Genomic DNA, 23,984 nt, shown 5'->3' on the forward strand with positions numbered 1-23,984 from the left:
AACCCGAGCCAGCGAACATTAGATTACCTCAGTCATGGGAGCCACTGACGTGCGTCTATGTGATTAGGATAAATGTGTGGCGTGTGATTCAGCTACGAACATTCCTGCATCAGGAGACACACGCACACACACACACACACACACACACACACACACACACACACACACACACACACACACACACACACACACACACGACAAGCGCACATACAGACACACACACACAGACTAAAATGAACATAGATGCAGGCAGGAATGCGCACGCACACACACACACCATGGTGGGCGTCCATTAAAACAATATGGTTATTTTCCTCAAATTGGTACTAAGTATCCTGTCTATCGTGATTCAATAGTGTAGTTATCATTAATCTCCCTCATTACCATTTTGTTATTATCAAGAGGATTGCTAGTGTGTCTAAGTCGGGGTGTGTGTGTGTGTGTGTGTGTGTGTGTGTGTGTGTGTGTGTGTGTGTGTGTGTGTGTGTGTGTGTGTGTGTGTGTGTGTCTTTGTGTCTGAGTTAGTCTACCTGTTTCTCTACATGGGGAGCCCCATAGCTGAGTTGTCTGGCTCACGGTTCCCAGTGGGAAGATTTTGTGCGGTGTGCCACTAGAGAAATTAGGAAACTGGGGCCCGTTTCCTGTGGAAATGGGGTTATCACTTCACCAATTACAGTGCAATTAGAAAGGCAGGCCTGGAAATGCCTGGGAAACAGACAAACACACACTCCCTGACATCTGGATTCTTTCACCACTCAACCAGGCACACGTGGATACCCTGCCCTTTGACCTTTCTGGATAAATACGTATTCATCATAATCAGATGTTTGGCAAAGGCAGCTCTCTGTCTGAGCATTACAGCACAGCTTTAGTTCAAGGCTGCAAAACCACCGTCTACCGTTGTCAAGGGTGTTGCCAGGAAGAAGGGGTACCAGGTGAAAGGGGAAAGTGTCATCATCTTGAGATGATGGAGTTACTTCCAATTTATGTCACAAATGTCCTGTGTAAATCATTCAAAATGACAATGACCTTCCAAACACGGCCGTCTCTCCAATCACTGTACAGGGTAATGTGGCATCCTCACGGGTCACGAGAGGAGCAGGTGAACTGTTAAAGGCAGCATCATCAAACGGCAACTCTATAACCCGCTTGTGTGGGGTTCCCAATCATTCTACATTTACATTTAAGTCATTTAGCAGACGCTCTTATCCAGAGCGACTTACAAATTGGTGCATTCACCTTATGATATCCAGTGGAACAACCACTTTACAATAGTGCACCTAAATCTTTTAGGGGGGGGGGGGGGGGTTAGAAGGATTACTTTATCCTATCCTAGGTATTCCTTAAAGAGGTGGGGAATACCTAGGATAGGATAAAGTAATCCTTCTACATGGCTAAACAGCTGGCTTCATTAGCCTTTTATATGTGCCGCTATACATTTCACATCATTCGCAGCAGTAAAATGTCCTTTTGTGTGTGGGAGGCAAGAACCCAATCCCCAGCTGTCATTTATCATTTGGGAAATAAGGGCTGGAGTCTACAAGCAACTGCAATAATTGAGCCGTTAGGACTGGGGGGTGGCAGGCAGCTTAGTCCGGTGCTGGCTGGCTGGCTGGCCGACGCAGAGTTTGATTGAATAACTGGTATCATTTAGTCATTAAGGCAAGCTGGGTTGGAGAGAGAGAGAGAGGGAGGGGGGGGGGGGGACCAGGCGGCCAAGCTGATTGGGTAATCAGTCATGGTGGGGTTAAGACCAGCTCCCTCACACGTGGACCTCCAGGATCTGATCTGGAATCAGGACCTAGTGGTGAATCTGACCCGTGAAGAGCAGAGGTTAAAGGGCGGTCAGGCTATCAGACGTATAGTGAGGTCCAAAAGTATTTCCAGTCCTTTTTTAAGATTCTGGACTTTCTTTTTTCATACCACTGATATTGAACTCCACGTTGTGATGCTCATGTTCAAAAGCAGCCAGATGTAGCACTGAAATGAAGTCCCGCAAAGCAGAAATGACGCAGGAAATGAAACGGCTCTCTGTGTTCAGACACCGTCACCCCGACCGAACGAACTAAATCCAACTAGCTTCCCTCTGTGCACAAGTTCCCTTTACTCTTTCTATGTCACGTACGTTTCAGCCTTGAATCAGATTGTTATATGTAACTCACGTACGACTGATTAGACTATCACTCCTAACTGGGGTTCGGGATTGTTGCATTCTCAGACATGAACAGATGGAGCAGCTCCAATATCACTCAATACTTACATTAGCACAGACGTAAGATCTTAACATACCTCTCTATTAGAAGACAGATAAATTATACTGTCATACCCATTCTTTAAAAAAAAAAGAAAGAAAAGCCAGCCCCCTCGATGACACACATCATCATGACACAATAATTGCACTTCGTCAATCATACACAAACATCATGGCACAAACATCCCACACTCTCCTGAACATAGCTGATCCCTCATTGTGTAAGAAAGTGTCCCGGAATGAGGAAAGCAGTGAGAGGGACAGACATTGAACTAGATAATACGATTAATAGACAGCACAATGTGTGGGTAGACAGGAGAAATTCGAGCCACACTAACAAGAGACAGCAGGGCGTGTGGGAGAGAGAGAGAGAAGGGTTCTGTCTTACCTGAGTGAGTGAACTGCAGGCGCGGCAGGGAGGCTCTCCATGCCCCTGTCAGACTGCGCCCCAGGTGGGCTAGAAGGAACAAGGTCACGAACCTCCACATGGTCTCACACACGCACACACTCAAAGTCCCGAGCATAGCACACACACTTCACGAGTAAGGCACCAGCAGGACACACACTCACTTGTGTCTGTGTGTGGGCTCTGAAAAGCAAAGAGATCTAGTCCAACGAAACACACTACTCCCTCTTGGCTTCAGCTCGACAGCTACAGAGATGAGTCTCCTCTCTTCTCTTCATGTGACTTGTCTCCGGTATCTCTCGCTCTGTCTTTTCTCACTCTCGTCTATTGGGTTTCTCCCCTCGTTGAGTGTTGATTTCTCTCTCACTGTACTCTAATCTGGCTCTCTTTCTCTCTCGCTCCCTCTCCCTCTTTCAGTCCTCCTCTGTATAGGCAAGGAGGAGGAGGGGGAAGAGATCCCAAATCATTGCACCAGCCACACACACACACACACACACACCACACACACACACAAACACACACTCCTCTTTTTTTCACTGCTCCAGGAAAACCTACTTTAATAACTGGTAATAAGACAACTGCTGTGCGGGGCCTTTCATCTTATTTCCCGTCTCTCTCTCTCTCTCTGTCTCTCTCCCTCTCTCTGTCTCTCTCTCTCTGTGTCTCTCTCTCTCTGTGTCTCTCTCTCTCTGTGTCTCTCTCTCTGTCTGTCTCTCTCTCTCTGTCTCTCTCTCTGTCTGTCTCTCTCTCTCGCTCTCTCTCTCTGTCTCTTTCTCTCCGTCTCGCTCTCTCTCTGTCTCGCTCTCTCTCTCCGTCTGTCTCTCTCTCTCTCCGTCTTTCTCTCTCTCCCCCACCAAATACACACACAACTCTATAGCTCTTCATCTCCCCATACTAAAACGCTCAGCTTTTGAATAATTTATAGACTACAGTCGAACCCTTTCACAGTCTATATAATGCTGACCTAATGTATCGCCTGCTAACAATAACATGAACGATTTAAAAAACTGTGACAGTCATGTCAGATAATATATTAGGTATTCAGTGCCTTCGGAAAGTATTCAGACCCCTTGACTTTTTCCACATTATGTTACGTTACAGCCTTAATCTAAAATGTATTGAATTGTTTTTTCCCCCCCTCATCAATCTACACACAATACCCCATAATGACAAAGCAATTTATGAAAATAAATAATATCACATTTACATAAGTATTCAGACCCTTTACTCAGTACTTTGTTGAAGCACCTTTGGCAGCGATTACAGCCTCGAGTCTTATTGGGTATGAAGCTATAAACTTGGCACACCTGTATTTGGGGAGTTTCTCCATTCTTCTCTGCAGATCCTCTCAAGCTCTGTCAGGTTGGACAGGGAGCGTTGCTGCACAGCTATTTTCAGGTCTCTCCAGAGATGTTCGATCAGGTTCAAGTCCGGGTTCTGGTTGGGCCACTCAAGGAAATTCAGAGACTTGTCCCAAAGCCACTCCTGAGTTGTCTTGGCTGTGTGCTTAGGGTAGTTGTCCTGTTGGAAGGTGAACCTTTGTCCCAGTCTGAGGTCCTGAGCGCTCTGGAGCAGGTTTTCATCAAGGATCTCTGTACTTTGCTCCGTTCATCTTTGCCTCGATCCTGACTAATCTCCCAGTCCCTGCCACTGAAAAACATACCCACAGCATGATGCTGCCACCACCATGCTTCACCGTAGGGATGGTATTGACCAGGTGATGAGCGGTGCCCGGTTTCCTCCAGATATGACGCTTGGCATTCCGGCCAAAGAGTTCAATCTTGGTTTCATCAGACCAGAGAATCTTGTTTCTCATGGTCTGAGAGTATTTAGGTGCCTTTTGGCAAATTCCAAGCGGGCTGTCATGTGCCTTTTACTGGGAGTGGCTTCCGTCTGGTCACTCTACCATGAAGGCCTGATTGGTGGAGTGCTGCAGAGATGGTTGTCCTTCTGGAAGGTTCTCCCATCTCCACAGAGGAACTCTGGAGCTCTGTCAGAGTTACCATCTGTTTTTTGGTCACCTTCCTGACCAAGACCCTTCTCCCCCGATTGCTCAGTTTGTCTGGGCGGCCAGCTCTAGGAAGAGTCTTGGTGGTTCCAAACTTCTTCCATTTATGATTGATAAAGGCCACTGTGTTCTTGGGGACCTTCGGTGCTGCAGAAATCTTTTGGTACCCTTCCCCAGATCTGTGCCTCGACACTATCCTGTCTCGGAGCTCTACGGACAATTCCTTCCACCTCATGACATGATTTTTGCTCTGACATGCACTGTCAACTGTGGGACCTTATATAGACAGGTGTGCACCTTTCCAAATCAAGTCCAATCAATTGAATTTACCACAGGTGGAAACCAATCAAGTTGTAGAAACATCTCAATACACACCCGAGCCAACCCGGGTGTGTATTGACAGTAAATCAACTTTGGATTTGATTATTGTATCAGATCAAGAGAACGTCTGTCAGTCAGGAGTCTTAAATATTGGTTTATGTGATCATATGGTAACCTACTGTACACGTAAGACATCCAAAATGCTATTAGAGCCAGGTAATAAATACATGGTAGGTACGGTCTATGAAACAATACTCAAAAGGACATTTTGTAGAAGTACTTGGAATTATGGATTGGTCTCATGTACTAAACTGTGATGATGTTGATCAAGCTTGTTGATCAAGATACGTTTCTGTCTGCACTCGACTCTCTGGCTCAGATGATCCAAAGTTGTATCAAACAGCGGTCAGGGAAATGGATCACTTCCGAGATCTTAGACCTCGTAAGGAAAAGGGATCGCTACCTGGCCAGATTCAGAAGGACAAATCTACAACAAGATTATGATGGTTATATTAACTGTAGAAACCAGGCAAGATACAAAATGGATAAGGTCAAATCCCAACATTATATGGATGCCGTTAATGACAGCTTACATCGGCCTTGTAAAACTGTGGAAAATGTTAAAGGACATTGGCTCAAAAACTCCCCATAAGGTAAAATCCTGTAGTATTGGCCTGGATATTGAGGATGTTTTATGTTATGAACAGGCAAAGGTTGCAAATTATTTTAACAGTTTTTTTTACCACTATAGCCTCATCTCTAGTTTAGAAGTAACACTCCTGCTCTGGACACTATGGCCAGTCTTTCATTAACCACTTTTACCATAGCAAAGGTATCACAAATTATTTGTTTGAGCTGTGCATGGTAACAGAGGACAAAGTTTCCAGTCTACAATGCTTAATGAGCACAAACAAGGAAACTGGGCTGGATAACCTTCCTGCGAGATTCATAAAGGATAGTGCTTGTGTCACTGCTAAAATGATAACGCATATTGTAAACCTTTCTATAAGTAGTGGTACATTTCCCAAGAATCTCAAAACAGCCCGGGTGGTTCCACTCAACAAGACGAGCAGTAAACAAATGTAGGAAACTACAGGCCTGTGCCAATCCTCAGCACCTTATCCAAAGTTGTTGAGAGATTCCTTTTTTTATGAACTTGAGGGATACTTTCTCGAGCACACACTTCTTTATGAACTACAATCTGGCTTTAGAACAGCTCATTCCACTGATACTTTCCTTATCCACCATTTTCACCACATTAAGCAGGAAAGGGAGAAGGGGAACTGTACAGGTATGGTCATGTTAGACTTGCAGAAAGCTTTTGACACTGTGGACCATGATATTCTCCTGATGAAACGGAAATGCACGGGTCTAAATTATATAGCAGTGAATTGGTTTAGGTCTCATCTGACCAACAGAACACAAGTACAGTTGAAGTCGGAAGTTTACATACACTTAGGTTGGAGTGGTTAAAACTTGTTTTTCAACCACTCCACAAATTTCTTGTTAACAAACTATAGTTTTGGCAAGTCGATTAGGACATCTACTTTGTGCATGACACAAGTCATTTTTCCAACAATTGTTTACAGACAGATTATTTCACCTATAACTCACTGTATCACAATTCCAGTGGGTCAGAGGAACCAGGCTATGAGGGGTGGCCAGTCCTCTTCTGGCTGTGCCGGGTGGAGATTATAACAGAACATGCCCAAGATGTTCAAATGTTCATAAATGACCAGCATGGTCAAATAATAATAATCACAGTAGTTGTCGAGGGTGCAACAAGTCAGCACCTCAAGAGTAAATGTCAGTTGGCTTTTCATAGCCGATCATTGAGAGTATCTCTACCGCTCCTGCTGTCTCTAGAGAGTTGAAAACAGCAGGTCTGGGACAGGTAGCACGTCCGGTGACCAGGTCAGGGTTCCATAGCTGCAGGCAGAACAGTTGAAACTGGAGCAGCAGCACGGCCAGGTAGACTGGGGACAGCAAGGAGTCATCATGTCAGGTAGTCCTGAGGCATGGTCCTAGGGCTCAGGTCCTCCAAGAGAGAGAAAGAAAGAAAGAGAGAAAGAGAGAATTAGAGAGAGCATACTTAAATTCACACAGGACACCGGATAAGACAGGAGAAATACTCCAGATATAACAGACTGACCCTAGCCCCCCGACACATAAACTACTGCAGGATAAATACTGGACATCATGGGAATATCAAAAGAAAGACCTCAGAAAAATAATTGGAGACCTCCACAGTCTGGGTCATCCTTGGGAGCAATTTCCAAACGCCTAAAGGTACCACGTTCATCTGTACAAACAATAGTACGCAAGTATAAACACCTTGGGACCATGCAGCCGTCATACCGCTCAGAAAGGAGACACGTTCTGTCTCCTAGAGATGAACGTGCTTTGGTGCGAAAAGAGCAAATCAATCCCAGAACAACAGCAAAGGACCATGTGAAGATGCTGGAGGAAACAGGTACAAAATGATCAATATCCACAGTAAAACGAGTTCTATATCGACATTACCTGAAAGGCCACTCAGCAAGGAAGAAGCCACTGCTCCAAAACCGCCATATAAAAACCAGACTATGGTTTGCAACTGCACAAAGATCGTACTTTTTGGAGAAATTTCCTCTGGTCTGATGAAACAAAAATAGAACTGTTTGGCCATAATGACCATCGTTATGTTTGGAGGGAAAAGGGGGATGCTTGCAAGCCGAAGAACACCATCCCAACCGTGAAGCACAGGGGTAGCAGCATCATGTTGTAGGGGTGCTTTGCTGCAGGGGGGACTGGTGCACTTCACAAAACAGGTGGCATCATGAGGGAGGAAAATTATGTGGATATATTGAAGCAACATCTCAAGACATCAGTCAGGAAGTTAAAGCTTGGTCGCAAATGGGTCTTCCAAATGGACAATGACCTCAAGCATACTTCCAAAGTTGTGGCAAAATGGCTGAAGGACAACAAAGTCAAGGTATTGGAGTGACCATCACAAAGCCCTGACCTCAATCCTATAGAACATTTGTGAGCAGAACTGAAGAAGCGTGTGCGAGCAAGGAGGCCTACAAACCTGACTCAGTTACACCAGCTCTGTCAGGAGGAATGGGCCAAAATTCACCCAACTTATTGTGGGAAGCTTGTGAAAGGCTACCCAAAACATTTGACCCAAGTTAAACAATTTAAAGGCAATGCTGCCAAATACTAATTGAGTGTATGTAAACGTCTAACCCACTGGGAATGTGATGAAAGAAATAAAAGCTGAAATAAATCATTCTGTCTACTATTATTCTGACATTTCACATTCTTAAAATAAAGTGGTGATCCTAACTGCCCTAAGACAGGGAATTTTTAGGTTCAAGGTCTACCTTCAAACTCAGTGCCTCTTTGCTTGACATCATGGGAAAATCAAAAGAAATCGTAGACCTCCACGAGTCTGGTTCATCCTTGGGAGCAATTTCCAGACGCCTGAAGGTACCACGTTCATCTGTACAAACAATAGAACGCAAATAAACACCATGGGACCACGCAGCCATCATACCGCTCATGAAGGAGATCCTTGAACAACAGCAAAGGACCTTGTGAAGATGCTGGAGGAAACAGGTGCAAAAGTATCTATATCCACAGTAAAACGAGTACTATGTCGACATAACCTCAAAGGTTGTGTGGGTGCTTTGCTGCAGGAGGGACTGGTGCACTTCACAAAATAGATGGCATCATGAGGGAGGAAAATTATGTGGATATATTAAAGCAACATCTAAAGACATCAGTCAGGAAGTTAAAGCTTGGTCGCAAATGGGTCTTCCAAACGGACAATACTTCCAAAGTTGTGGCAAAACGGCAAAAGGACAACAAAGTCAAGGTATTGGAGTGGCCATGACAAAGCCCTGACCTCAATCCTATAGAAAATTTGTGGGCAGAACTGAAAAAGCGTGTGCGAGCAAGGAGGCCTACAAACCTGACTCAGTTACACCAGCTCTGTCAGGAGGAATGGGACAAAATTCACCCAACTTATTGTGGGAAGCTTGTGGAAGGCTACCCGAAATGTTTGACCCAAGTTAAACAATTTAAAGGCAATGCTACCAAATACTAATTGAGTGTATGTAAACTTCTGACCCACTGGGAATGTGATGACCGGAGACACCTGAAACCCCACCTCTTTAAGGAATACCTGGGATAGGATAAAGTAATCCTTCTACCCCCCCCCCCCCCCCAACAAAAATATATACATGTACTATTGTAACGTGGTTGTTCCACTAGATATCATAAGGTGAATGCACCAATTTGTAAGTCGCTCTGGATAAGAGCGTCTGCTAAATGACGTAAATGTAATGAAATAAATAAAAGCTGAAATAAATCACTCTCTACTATTATTCTGACATTTCACATTCTTAAAATAAAGTGGTGATCCTAACTGACCTAAGACAGGGAATTTTTACTAGGATTAAATGTCAGGAATTGTGAAAAACTGAGTTTAAATGTATTTGGCTAAGGTGTATGTAAACTTCCGACTTCAACTGTATGTAATGTTGGTGATGTTCTGTCAGAGGCCAAAGAAATATCCCGTGGAGTCCCGCAGGGATCAATTTTAGGGCCTCTCTTATTTCTTATATATGTTAATGATATGCCAGATACAGTAAAGTGCAAACTCTTGCTTTTTGCTGATGATTCACCCATACTGGTATCAGGGAAGGATACAGTTTACATAGAGGAGGCCCTGAGTAAGGAATTGCATTTTGTTAGAGATTGGTTGTCTGACAACAAATTGTCACTATATTTGGGAAAAACTGAATCGATTTTGTTTGGAACAAAACATAGATTGCTTAGGGCTGACAAGATAACGGTAATCTGTGCAGGCAAGGAGATTGATTCTAAAACAAGTGTATCTTATCTTGGTGTGTCCCTAGATCAATCCCTTTCTGGAGACCTGATTGCTGCTAAAATTCTTTCTAAAATGGCAAATAAATTGAAATGTTTATATCGTAACACTAGATATTTTAACATTAATGTTAAGAAACTGCTTGTCTCAACCTTGATTCAGTGTCATTTTGATTATGCTGCTCTGCTTGGTCTAGTTGGCTATCAAAAAAGCTGAAAAAGAGAATGCAGGTCCTGCAAAATAATGTTATCAGGTATATGCTGAATGTCCCCCCTAGGACCCACATAGGGGTACAGGAGTTCCAGGAGGTGGGCTTGCTGCCTTTGGAGTCCAGAGTGGACCAACTTAAACTTAATCATATGTTTAACATCTTAAATAATCCTGCCCCAGGTTACATGAAAAACCACATTGACATGGTCTATAACCAACACAGTCACAATACCAGACCTGGTGTTATGTCTTGTAAAATCCCAAGAGTAAACAGTACTGCGAGGAATATGTTTTTCCATACAGGCATTTGTCTGTGGAATAGCCTTCCCTTGGAGATCAAGCAAAGAAAAAGTTAAAATAGCTTTAAAAAGCAGGCAACGGTTTTCATTTGGACAAGGTTGTCTAAGTAAGAGAAACCACTCCACTGCCCCTTGTGCTTGGTCAGGTGTTTTATTATGATGTGAAATTAATAGACAGTTTTAATGTGAAATGAATATGGTTGATTTTTAAGGTTAGGGAGAAGTGCTGCGAATAGTGCCACTTTATAGGATGTCAATATAAATGAATGTATTTATGGTTGTTTGTAATTTTGTCTTGCCTTTTAATCATTATATGTGTCATTGTTTTTACCATCGAGGACCACTTTGGAAACAAGCGTTTTAATTAATACCTTCAAGTGATATCCACATTGTACATTTGTTGTATATGTCTGTTACCCAAAATAAATTCAATTCAATTCAATGGCAACAGGATACAATTTCGAGTCTCACAGCAAAAGGTCTGAATACTTATGTAAATTGGGTATTTCTGTTTTTTATTTGTAATAAATTTGCTAAACTTTCTAAAAACCTGTTTTCACTTTGTCATTATGGGCTATTGTGTGTAGATTGCTGAGGTTTTTATTTGTTTTATTTAATCAATTTTAGAATAAGGCTGTAACGTAAAAAAAAAATGTGGGAAAAGTAAAGGGGCCTGAATACTTTCCGAAGGCACTGTATGTCTATCATAGCCAATAGCTAATCAAAATAACTGTTGGTGTCTTGAAGACACAAGGACAAATACTCACTTATATGTGTATTAAAGTAGTCCAACGTGTAGAATTAACGGACATTTTTGTAGAGGTTGATGCATTTTTTGTTAGGGCAAATCACGTTTGCATTTTCTAAGTGGAAATGATAAACTTCCGTTTTTTTTTAAACTTAAATACACTACAAGTTTGCATTTCCTGCTGTAAAGGAAAATTCTCAGCAGAAAAAGAATGATCAAATTAAGATCCTACAGCTGCATAGCAGTACAGTGAGCTACAAAGGTATTGGGACAGTGACACATTTTTTGTTGTTTTGGCTCCGTACTCCAGCACTTTGGATTTGAAATAATACATGACTGTGAGGTTAAAGTGCAGACTGTCAGCTTTAATTTGAGGGTATTCATACTGGGTGAACCGTTTAGAAATTACAACACCTTTTGTACATAGTCCCCCCATTTTAGAGGACCAAAAGTATTAAAGTAGTCCAAAGTGTAGTATTTGGTCCCATATTCCTAGCACACAATGATTGCATCAAGTTTGTGACTCTTTAAACTTGTTGGATGCATTTGCTGTTGGTTTTGGTTGTGTTAAAAATGTATTGTGTCATTTTGGAGTCACTTTTATTGCAAATAAGAATAGAATATGTTTCTAAACACTACTACATTAATGTGGATGCTACCATGATTACAGATAGTTCTGAATGAATCATGAATAATGATGAGTGAAAAAGTTACAGACGCACAAATATCGTACCCCCGTTATTGTAATGGTGAGAGGTTTACATGTTTTGGGAGTATGATATTTATGTGTCTGTAACTTTGCTGCCCTCTCATGACTACTATGGGTACAGCTTTTAGAATGAACACAGCGTCCATTTTCCCTTTACCTGTTTTGATTTTATTACAAGGAAAATGTTTCAAAGATAAATAAGAAAAAACTGAAATGGCATGATTTTTTGGGGTTGAGTTGGCGTCATCATCTAGCAAGGGTGGTTGACCTGCTAGCATATCTATTTAAGATATTACTTTATTAATGAGTTTTTTTCCCTGCTTAAATACTATTCGGGTAATGATTTTCAATGATGTAATAGTAAGGCATGATGTGGATTGGATAGAACAATCTAAATACTATGTCCATGGTTTGTTGATGACATCACAAGACATAATGCCATAGTTGTCATGGGGAAAGCATGAGCAAGAGCTTTGATAGCGGGGAACAGACAGAGACAGACAGTTGAGTGGTGGATTTTGGTGAGTAGACATAGCTATATTTATCAAAATGATCTGTGTGACCATAGACTGCAGAAGTGTCGTAACTGCAACTTTCTGACTCCGAAGTATAAATGCAATTGTAAAATGTAAAAACACACTGGGTATGCTATGGGTAAAAAAAGAAGCGGTTCAAATGGGTGTTTTTACGAATAGGCCCGTGGTCCTAGTAAATAATGGAAATTGGTAGAAGCAATCAGTGTGGGTGTGGCCATGAGGTCAAGTTTTAGCTTTAGAGTTGGCGGTAACCATGGAAATAGAATGAATAGAAAGGTCATCCCCATTCAAGTCAAGGGCCTTTTCTCAATTGAATTTGCTTAACTCCTGTGTCCTCTCTCCTCCATCCTCTCATACCTCCTTTTGAAAAAGGTCAAAGGTAATCTAGGAGAGACGACGAGGAGAGGGAACGTGGACGAAAATGCCCTTGTACGAAATGAGACTGTCCTCCACTCGCACATCATCAGGAAAATTAGGTTTACTGGGGTGGATCCCAAAATAAATGTGTAAAGTGATAAAAACAAATAAAGTTAGTTGTGCAAGACATTTTATAGTATTTTTTTACGTAGCAAAAAGCACATTGTTTTTAAACGTGCATGCATTTAATAAAGTCATTGTCTTATCTAGCAGAAGATGGCAGAGGATAAAACGGTTGGAGAGGAAAGGCGACAGAGGAGGGAGAAAACCTGGGAAGAGATGTATCTGGAGAAGGCGCAGAATAGGGTGCAGAACGAGAACAAGAAGTGGGAGCCGGCTGTGGCTGTGCCCATGTCCAGGTTCATTGTCTGCAAGGGAAGGTCTCAGGCCGACCTCACATCTGACTGTTGTCTCCAGACCCAGAATGACCCAGCTCTAGAGTCCGACCAAAATTCCGAGCCCAGCCAAGCTCCAGAGGTCCCGATGGCTGCTGCCGACGCCCAATGTTAGGTACTGGACATTGAGTTTGATGAGAGAGAACGTGTAGATGTAGATGTGGTTTACAGGGGACGGATCATTCCCCTTGAAGAGCTCCGAGAGGCTAAGCAGCGGCTCCTCCAGGAGGCTGGGGACACTGAATTCCAGGCCGAGGCCAAATCCAACAAAACTCAATGCAGGAACTACATTGACCAGCTGAAGAGGAACTCAAAGCCCTTCCTAGTGATAGAGGAGGAGGAGAAAGAGTCCAGTGGCAGCGAGAGCTCCAGCCTCAGTGGTGAGACTAAGAAGATGGAGGCATGTGCCAATGAGGAGGGGAAGGACCTCAGAGAGGAGGAAGGAAGTGAACAGCCCAAAAAGGAGAAGGGCAATGAAGGAAGGTGATTCGCTGGCTGAACGGAAAGGTTAAAGACCGCTACCAGAAGAGGAAGGAGCAAACCGACTACAACGAGGAGCAGAATGGGGTACTAAGGGGCGTATGACATCACCCACACAGAGCAGGAGCAAATTAACCGGGCAAAGCTGCTGAAGGCTGAACAGAAGAGGCAGACGCTGGAGGACCGCTGGACAGGGTGGGAGAAGGAGAGGGCTTAGAAGAAAGAGGCCAGGAAGCTCGAAAAGAGGGAGAAGGCAGGTTCCAATTCTAGAGACAACATCAGCACATTGAAAATGGCCAGGGTAAATATTGAGCTGAGCTGAAAGGACATGGGGACGAGTAAAATGAGGGGAGGTGTTTTTAGTATTTGAGATCAAGGTCAAAGTTTTCTGTGGGATGTACATCACTAGTATGACCCAACTATTACAATTGATATTTTGCTTTAATGAACTAGGCTAACACTCATTTGCCCTTTTCTGACCTGTTGTCCTTGTATTTTTCAGCTTATGGTGTGCTTGGAGACTCTTATGGAATTCAAGTCCAGGCCACCTCCCCCACCACATGACCTTTAATTTATTTCCTTGTTTGTGTCTCCTCTACTATCTTCTTCTTATTACTTAGTAGTAGTAGTACTTCTAACTATGGTTTCTAAGAATTATTGCTAATTTGTGGCTAATGAAAGTCAATATAGCTAATTGTATTGTTTCTTTGTCTCTTTGAGAAGCCAATTAACCAGACCTATTAATATTGTCTCTACATGTCACATCTTACGGTAGAGTAGCATACAATCAATTGCCAAATTGACTTCATGGTAGGGAAGTAATTATGCGTTTTAAATGCCAGGCTTTTGGTTGTCTGCTACTTATGTCCTTTTTCATAATCATAGGGCCTTGGCGCCACAATGTGGCTTACACTACCCAGTGAACAACACCATTATAAGCCAAAGTGCATCTACATTAATTTACCGACGGGCGTCGCTGCGAGAACGCAAGTGGAAAATAAGAAAAAGGTTGCAGACCGTCATGTCCCAAAACCACCCCTATTCATGCACTCGTAGATAAAGAAATGGGTGACTGTGAACTAATTGTCTTGGGACTGGGCAGTGGGCACAGGATTTGCATTATCTTGGCTTCGTGGTTGCACGAGATTGGTGACAATAAGGGATCACCGTCTTTTACCCATGTCACTCACCTGTGGAGTTCAAAATCATTTTCAATAATAACAAGACATAACATGCTAATCGATAATAAACCATTAAAATGTACCTACTGATCGCAACTGTAATTTTGTCTCGTGTTGAACTTAATTTTGAAGCATTTAACATTTTAGTCGTTTAGCGGACGCTGTTATCCAGAGCGACTTACAGTAGTTATGTAAGTATCTTGTTACCTGCGCTGGTGGACAAAGGACAATTCAGTGTCGAACAAGAATGTCGCACATCAAGGCCACGTCTTTATCTTTTTTTTCTTTACAGCCCTTTGGAATGGATTATGGGTGAAACTTGTTATCAGGCTTGTAGGCAGTATGTGTTATAGGGCTAGGCCTAGTACATTCTAGGAATGTGAAATGGAATTTGCAGAGGAGGGATGATAGCTCTAAGTCAATAGAACAACGCTGAAGTCAATTGTGTGTGGGAGATAGGTTGTCTAGAATGCACAATAATGTGATGGGTTATCTGATCAAGTGTTGCAATTTCTAATCTATTTTTACTGTTATTATAGGGTGTATCAAATGCCAAGGCCAGAAAGAGCAACCTACTAGGTAAAAAGAAGCCTAGACATCCGGATACTTTTTTTTGTAACGGCTCTTCACTGAGTCATTTGTGGATTGGCAGACTTGGAGGTGACTTCGATACACTGTGGGTACGGAGCATCTTCTTGACTTTCCAGAAGCAACAAAGTGTCATAAAAAAAATTGTTCAGACCAAAAAAACCTGACCATGGGTATGGTGTTTTTCATCTAAGGGAGTCCAAAACATTTTGGCGCAGATGAATCACTTTAAGGCAATCCGTGTCGTTTCTGAAAGAAATGTAACACTGGGTAGGTTGAGCAGCCACTCACAGCAGATAGGCCTAGTCGTTGTTTAACCCGCCTCCAAACTACCCCTCCCACTCATTGGGCGGCTCAGAGAAAGATGAGCTCATATTGGTTAAAAATAGTTTCACTCTTTGAGGCTAAAAATAGCCCGGTATATAAAGCAGCAGTTTGACTCTACAGTGCGCTACTATCAAACTGGCCTCGGTCGGTGGAGGCTGAGGTGAAAGAACAGGCCGAGAATGAAAAGGCGGCAACCGAGGCTTTTTCAGCTCTAGCCTCGTGTCACGGCTCCTCTCAAACATTGCACAAGAAAGAGCGAAGCTGTGCAATACATCAGCCTTTCTCGAGATGGGTGTTTGGGTGTAACCGGCTCATGGTTGGGGCTCGGTGACGGGTTTCCTTCCTTTTTAGCAGCTGTGTCAGATTTTGCTGCCTCAAATGGTTATCCGTTGTTTTTTCAGTTGCAGTCTTGACAGCAGACAAATATGGAAGCTCCGCAAACAGAATGACTTGTCTCAACACTGGCACGAAATATTTTGTGCCAGCTATGAAGTTGTAATTTATAAGCCAATTGTCATATAATGTAAGGGGCTAGAGGCTTGACCTTACAAACAGCCTAATTGATTAATATTCTACAAGAATGCAATAGTAAAGAGAAGGAAAAAAAATTGGAATCCTTATTGACCCCAAGCTTTGTCAAAAAATAGCCAACCCAGAATTGGACTGGTCACCACTGAGCCTAGGCTAGGGAGTTTTTCCTGGCCACTGTGCTTCTGCATTGCTTGCTCTTATGGGTATCTGTTAAGCATTTTGTAACAACTGCTGATCTAAAAAGGGCTTTGTCAAATAAATTAGATTGTTGTCTGGTGGTTCTCAACCTTTAACGTCTCAGAAAAACATCCTCACTCTAGTGCAGTCATTCAATTCCCACACCACAAAAAAAGGAAATGTGTTAAAGAATGTAATTTATTACACAATGTAACTAAGGCTAGTTTAAAAATACAGTTTCCAGTTATGTACGTGTGTACATATGAATATACCCATGCCTTATATTTACAGATTTGCATACATCATGTTTTCCTGTTTATTTGTTTCAACACTTACTTTACGGTTTCACATCCAAAAACTAAGAATGATTTGTACATAACAGACTACAATTTAAAGCAGTTATCAGCCCTGTTTGTGTTCCAAACAAACTGAAAGCAGCCAACACAGAGTCCAGGCAGGCAGAGCACTTAACTGGCAGTCCCGAGGCCAGCCCTTCTCCCGACAGGCCCAACAACAGCATTTGGAAGGTGAAAGATTTCAAGGTAAAGCATTTTAAAACAAAAAGCAGTCCTGGGTTCTCCCCTCACCTCCAATTTAAATACTGATAAATGTTTTCCATGACTTTTTTTAAAAAAAATGAGTAAAAAAAAAAAAAATTATAACTAGAAAAAAAAATCTACGTTCAGGGATTAACTCCCAAAGCAAGGAGACAAGCTCCAGTGGCCAGCGAGTGTGAGGGGGGGGGGGGGGAGAGGAGAGGGTCAGGGATTTGGTGGGATGTAAACGGGTGCTTCTCCAACCACACACTTGCCAGAGCCCCTGGTACATGGTCCTGTCATGCGCTCTACAGCAGGAGACATTTATTGCTCTTCTTGCCCCTCCGGGCCTGTAGTGCCGCCCTGGTGGCCATCTCAAACACCTCCCGCACCCCATCCTTCGACTTGGCTGAGCACTCCATGTAGCCGAACGCTCCAATCCTGTTGGCCATGTCGCGGCCCTCCTCTGGCTTCACTGGCTCCTACAGAGAAAGTTAAGAGACACTGTCAGGACAACCAATACACTGATCATATAATGGGGAAAGAGTGATACAGTTTAATGGTATATGCCAGGGATGGAAAAGGCCGTCATTCTGACTTGCCTAGTTACATAAAAGGTAAAAGAAAAAAATATTAAATAAACTGGCAGCCAGTGGGCCCTTTTTAATGCCTTCGTATCAATTTAAGGCCCTTGTATCAATTGTCTGATTCTATGTAATAATGGTACGGGAATAACAATGCATTTTATTTTGAAAGTGGTTTCTTGCATCAAACATTTTCAGTCACCTTGTCTGAAGGACAAGTGGATAAACAGGTTAATGTCAAGCCCCGCATATTCGTTTCGAAAGTCTCGTGGAATGTAGGCCTATATTGAACACCACACATTGGCTGCTACTGGTAGGCTGAATGATAGAACGGCTATTTCCATGTTTAAATGTTATGGGATACATTTTCTTATGTTTTTGGTGGTAGGCAACTTTGGTAGGACCACATTGTGATCATATAGCCACAGTAGCCTAATTGGCAACTGTTAAAACTTAAAGCAGGTACAGCCTCAGTGTTCACAGTAAACGCACGCTGGAAGTTACACTTCATTTTCAATGTTTAAGTTTGCACTCAGCAAACCAGTGCCGGAAAGAATTTGAGGGAACATTGCCGGGTGCCCCCATAGATTTCTTTGGTCAGTCTCACTCAGATATCATATTAAAAACTACAAACAATTCTTTCCACCCTCGTGGCAAAATGTGTAGAATTGCAGGACATTGCTTCTAAAACAGACAATTTTCCACCTTCACCTCATGGCAAAACAAGCAGAATAAATTACATTTGTTATAAAATTGCTACGTCGTCTCTTCCCCCTCCGGCAAAGTTTCGAGTGACAGCAAACCTGCTTTAAAACGGCCAAAATGTTCTCTACTACACATTTTGTCATGGGGTGAATTGCATGAAATTAACTCTAAAACTTCAATAATGTCTCCCCGCTGTCAAGACGGGGGCCACTAACATGTTTTGCACACAATGTGGGAGGGATGGATGTGGGTACGCAGACCCCCCCCGAGCAACTGCGGTCCCTCACGATGAGTTCAGATTTTTTTGTGGCCCCCACCCCCATCAAAGTTGCCCCTCCCTGGTCTAGACCTAGGGCGAGTTCCCCAAAAGCTTTGTGGCCAATGTGGACCTTTATTTCTCAACCCAGTTTGTTTATCAACTGAAGAGTTGGTGTAGAGATTGGAAACATTGTTCTTTCTACGTGCCTGTTTCATCTTGGCCAGCTCGCGGCGTGTGTGTTCATCATTGCGCAGGTCCTTCTTGTTGCCTACGAGGATGATGGGAACATTGGGACAGAAGTGTTTGACCTCGGGAGTCCATTTCTCTGGAATGTTCTCTGTAAAAGAGCAAAAGGTTGGGGGATCAGACAGGCACACGCGCCAATGCTCCAGTGTGGTAGGCCAGCTGTAGGTAGTGTACAGTACAGAAGGTTGGAGAGAAGAGCTATTGCTGTCTTATGCTTGCGTGTGAGCGAGTACTTCACTAGCCAGAATTGGCTGAACAAACCACCTTTATTCCCGTAATGGCAATGGACATAAAAGGAAACTGTGCTGATGATGGTAAGAGAGGGCAAGTCTGAGTGTGTGTGTGTGTGTGTGACCTCACCCAAACTGTCTGGGCTGTCAATGGAGAAGCACATGAGGATGACGTCAGTGTCGGGGTAGGAGAGGGGGCGAAGCCTGTCGTAGTCCTCTTGGCCAGCTGTATCCCACAGAGCCAGCTCCACCTAGTACAGAGTAGACAACCACCACTGGTAATCCACATAGGGCTAGACGTGCAACAACAAATCTCTATACCGTTGAGGATTGTGATACTTTATGGACTTGCTATACAATACTCATACGGAACTGCAATATGTATCAAACCGGGACCTTGTTTTGAAACCAGGGCTGTACTACCAGCAATCCAATATATCTATTGTTCATCTTAGAAGACTGCCCATTTCAAAACCATTTCCTATTTAGTCCCTACTGAACAAGAACAAGGTGCTGCTCTTATTACCTCACCAAAAAACATTTTCACAAAGTGGCAAGTGTATGTGTACAGCAGCTGTTAGTGTTCATGTGGATGGATGGCAGCTGTTAGTGTTCATGTGGATGGATGGCAGCTGTTAGTGTTCATGTGGATGGATGGCAGCTGTTAGTGTTCATGTGGATGGATGGCAGCTGTTAGTGTTCATGTGGATGGATGGCAGCTGTTAGTGTTCATGTGGATGGATGGCAGCTGTTAGTGTTCATGTGGATGGATGGCAGCTGTTAGTGTTCATGTGGATGGATGGCAGCTGTTAGTGTTCATGTGGATGGATGGCAGCTGTTAGTGTTCATGTGGATGGATGGCAGCTGTTAGTGTTCATGTGGATGGATGGCAGCTGTTAGTGTTCATGTGGATGGATGGCAGCTGTTAGTGTTCTAGTGACTTGGTTTATCAGCAAAACCTGGCAACAGAAATAAACCATAGATGTGCCATCTATATAAAGTGAGTAAAATGTAAATTAAACAGTTAATGAGGTCTGCCTACTGCAGACTTTCGTGAACACACAGGACATTGTTTGGAAAAACTGGATAAACGGATATTGGTTTTAGAGGTAGGTCAACTTCAATAACTAATGAATAGAGGACAATGTCAGAAAAACACAAAACTCTTTGAAAATGGATAACTGGAAATTTCATGAAGGCATTCATCACTGACACACTAAAGGGAAAAAAGGAAATTCACTACCAACGGTAAGTGGGGAAAGCAAATTAGAGCAAGACACTTCTACGAGTATGACACATGAAGTGGAATTAATTTAGCCAATAAAAACTAGGCTAGACGTCCCAGATTTCTAGTCAAACCATATTGAGGACAGGACACCTGGGTTTATAACCGCCTCGGACCTCTACCTAATAAAGTGCCATAAGGTCTTACATTACAACTTTAGATGACATACGCATTACATTATTCAGGAGCATATGCTGCGCCTAATATGTTTTTATTACTTGGTCAACTGAATAAACATATGCCATGCCATTATACCCGTCTGCCTCTATAGCTACTGGTAAATTCAGCTCAATCCCAACCAGCCGATACCACGACAGCCAAGACCAGCAATGCCACCGTTGAACACACCAAAAGCGAAGCCACCCCTGAAAACCTGCTAGCAATTAGGCCTATGTATTTCACCTAACCTGGTTTACACCTTCAACTGAGAAATAGACAGTGTGTGGCTGCGTCTGTATGCATTACCTGCTTGCTGTCCACCTCGATGTCAGCCACATAGTTCTCAAAGACAGTGGGTACGTAGACCTCGGGGAACTGGTCTTTACTGAAGACTATCAACAGACAGGTCTTCCCACATGCACCATCTCCCACGATCACCAGCTTCTTACGAATCGCCGCCATGCCTGAGAAGAGAGAAGACACATGAAGAAACAAGCAAGAAAACCTGTTCAATATGAGACAGCTTTTCACAACGTCCGTGGCCTCGTAGGATCAGTGTGATCGATTGACTGGACACTTCAACACTATTGTGGGGAAAGCAAAGCTAACAGCCAAACTTGTATTCTTGAATGACCCTCCCCAGAGGAAAAACACAGGGTTCAGCACCAGCAGAGGTTAAGGGATAGTTTACGTTTATATTTAACCCAATGGTTGTCTGTCAGTGTCCTACAATTCCCTGCCTGGGCAGAGAACAACCACCAATGTTAACCAACCAGGCTGTTGATCCAGAACAAACTGCAGGTTTAACCCCCACTAATAAACGTTGAGTGAGGTTCCTCATGTAAATATGTGTGCAGGGAGGAGGGAGAGAGAATGATGCCGTCCATTTAGTTATTGAATTGATGGTCGGGTTAAACTAATTGTTGAACGTTAGGATCACAAGTCAGGACAATGAATGGTGCATTCAAGGTGGAAAACATGTCCTATGTATTTTAGACTGAGTGACGTGTGGCCGACAAGTATACACCACACAGAACGCAGAGCAACTGCCCCTGCAACTCAATGCTGCAAGGCAAATACAGTGTTCCGTTGGAAATTAATGTACTTCTGGTGTGCCAAAACGCAATTACACTGTCGAGGCGTTAGCTTCTACCACGGCATGGTGTCCACAGGGTTGGTAGTCAAATGATGGCTTGACAGAAATGGTAGCAGAATGTCAATGTTGAACTTTTGTTGCACCCGTATCCAGATGCTGCTGCATAGCTACCATTTTGCGCAATAACACTGTTGGTGTGATCGAGGGGTAAGTATGTATGTCACGCAGTATCGTAGTGATCAGTGATGTCCCCATTAACCGCATGAGCAGCGCAATTTAGTTCCTCACATACAAGACAATCAGAAACCGTCACGCAGATTTTAGTTTATTGGCTGACCAGACATCAACTCCGACTTTTTAGGATGGATTTAAGTAGCTAACGTTAGCTACTATAGCTAAGTACATTTGCCTATAGGGTGGGTCATTAAAATGTTCAGTAAGATGGCGTCAAGACATCAACAGATCGTCACATTCCAAACAAACTCACTTCGCTAGCTCTCCACCAGCTAAACAGTCTCTGGTCACTGAAGTGAAAATTGTAAAACATTTAATACAAAAAAAGGTAATTAGAGACCAACGCTAATACTTGCAATTTATGGGCCGAGCTGAGCCACCCAATCAGATCTAAACAAATGGGGTTTGATAGCTAACACAGTTAGATAACTAACTAAGAAGAGTAGCTACCGTAGCTAACTAATGTTAGAACCCGTTTACAGAATTGCACGTAAAAGTAAAAAAAAAAAAAAAAGCCACAGTAGTTAACTACTTGGCAGAAAACAGTTAACATAGTTAACTAACTGATCAGAATATGGTCGTGTTGATGATCGATAACGTTCGAGTTTGGCTAGTTTGCCTTGGTCAAGTTAGTTAGCTAACGTAATTGTTACGTTAACTAGCAACAAACTGACACGCCGGTTTGTTTGAAATACTGACTTGTTACTGCTAGCTGTACCAAGTTAACTTCTGTGGATACGTTAGCTACATGGGCGTGATTCGGCGATTCAATTCATTTGAGGATAAAAACTTTGTGATAAAACAATGGAGCTTATTTGTCAACGGTGTTGGCTAACTAGCCAGTTGGCTGTCAGTGCGGAAGCTATCGAGGACGTCCTCGGCTCTATTGGAAAAGCGAGACAGACGACGGTAAGGGACAACTTTCTAACAATTTATCCTACAATTACACTCCACCAATGTTGTCATATGAAACTTTTATTGCGATAAGTGATTCAAAAGTAGTTTTACCTGTTGTTTAGAAGGCTAGTAGTCGTTTTCCCAGGGCAATGGTGCTTCGTCGATAACCCTCGTTTCAATCCGATACAATGAATTACCTCGCGTGTACGCGAAAGGGGCTAGGGGGAGGGGTGGCGGAAACGAGGGTGAGCCACGCCTGCGCGTGCACGTTGCATGAGTAAAGTATTTCTGCCTTAACGTATCTCCGTTTGAAGATTCGGTTTCGATCCGCATCCAACAGTTTTTTTTTTTGGTTGTTGACATAAAAGCTAGCTAAGTGCATTCAGAAACATTTCCACACCAAAAAGGATGCAAGAAAGGACCCAGGAAGTGACTAACTAGTATTCTGCCAGCAGCACAAACGATGACGTCACTTTGTATGGTAATCACTAAACCTTCAAAATAAAAGCACGCATTTCTAAAAATTGCAATATTGATAAATAATTCAAATTATATCATTTTTTTTAATCAATGGCATTAGTAATTTAAGAGAAAAAACAATAATGAAAAAAAAATACAATGTTGACACTGATAGAAGTATGTTGACAATATTAAAAAATATATATATATATTTCACCTTTATTTAACCAGGTAGGCAAGTTGAGAACAAGTTGTCATTTACAATTGCTACCTGACCGTAGAGATATTGGGCCGCAGAGAGAACTTTTCTACCTGTCTCAGCTAAAGGGGGGTGGGAAATACTCAGTAGGATATAACCAAATGTGGTTAGTTTTGGAGGGGCACTGTGCTTATATTATACTAATTCCAAAACAATAAATGAATGTAGTGTTGTGTTGAATATCCGTTTTTTGTTGCTTGCCCTGTTGCTTCCGGTGTGAAATAAAATGTAAACAAAGACAAAGACACAATGTAAACAGTGATGTACTGGCATACCTGTTAACGACCTAGATTAACCTAATGGTGATGTTAATAGCTGCACCTATACACATTTAAATCAGCCTAAGGCCAGCCTTCACAAATCAAATCAAATTTGATTGGTCACACACGTGTTTAGCAGATGTTATTGCGGGTGTAGCGAAATGCTTGTGTTTCTAGCTCCGACAGTGCAGTAATGTCTAACAAGTAATATCTAGAAATTTCCAAACATGTACACACAAATCTAAGTAAGGAATGGAACTAAGAAATATATATATATATATATTAGACGAGCAATGTCAGAGCGGCATAGACTAA

General features: G+C 42.7%; 2 protein-coding genes across 3 annotated transcripts in view; both read right to left on the minus strand.

Moving 5' to 3' along the window:
* sema3h (sema domain, immunoglobulin domain (Ig), short basic domain, secreted, (semaphorin) 3H) overlaps window positions 1-3,117 on the minus strand; it is a 33,366-nt gene extending 30,249 nt beyond the window's left edge. Inside the window, exon 1 of one of the 2 annotated variants that reach the window (XM_045695986.2) lies at window positions 2,640-3,117. In XM_045695986.2, the coding sequence (XP_045551942.1) occupies window positions 2,640-2,775 (136 nt within the window). In that variant the 5' untranslated portion in view covers window positions 2,776-3,117. The remainder of the gene's footprint in view (window positions 1-2,639) is intronic. The other variant, XM_014146347.3, reaches the window with a different exon arrangement.
* Window positions 3,118-16,640: 13,523 nt separating this feature from the next.
* rhoab (ras homolog gene family, member Ab) lies at window positions 16,641-23,075 on the minus strand. Its single transcript, XM_014146310.3, has 5 exons — window positions 22,803-23,075; window positions 20,771-20,928; window positions 19,151-19,271; window positions 18,751-18,881; window positions 16,641-17,478 (listed from the first exon to the last, which is right to left on the minus strand). The coding sequence occupies exons 2-5, from the start codon at window positions 20,924-20,926 to the stop codon at window positions 17,305-17,307; spliced, it is 582 nt and encodes a 193-aa protein (XP_014001785.1). The 5' UTR covers window positions 20,927-20,928; window positions 22,803-23,075; the 3' UTR covers window positions 16,641-17,304.
* Between the last annotated feature and the right edge of the window lie 909 nt (window positions 23,076-23,984).

This window comes from Salmo salar, chromosome 15, assembly GCF_965601325.2.
Source record: "Salmo salar chromosome 15, fSalSal1, whole genome shotgun sequence".
NCBI lineage: Eukaryota > Metazoa > Chordata > Actinopteri > Salmoniformes > Salmonidae > Salmo > Salmo salar.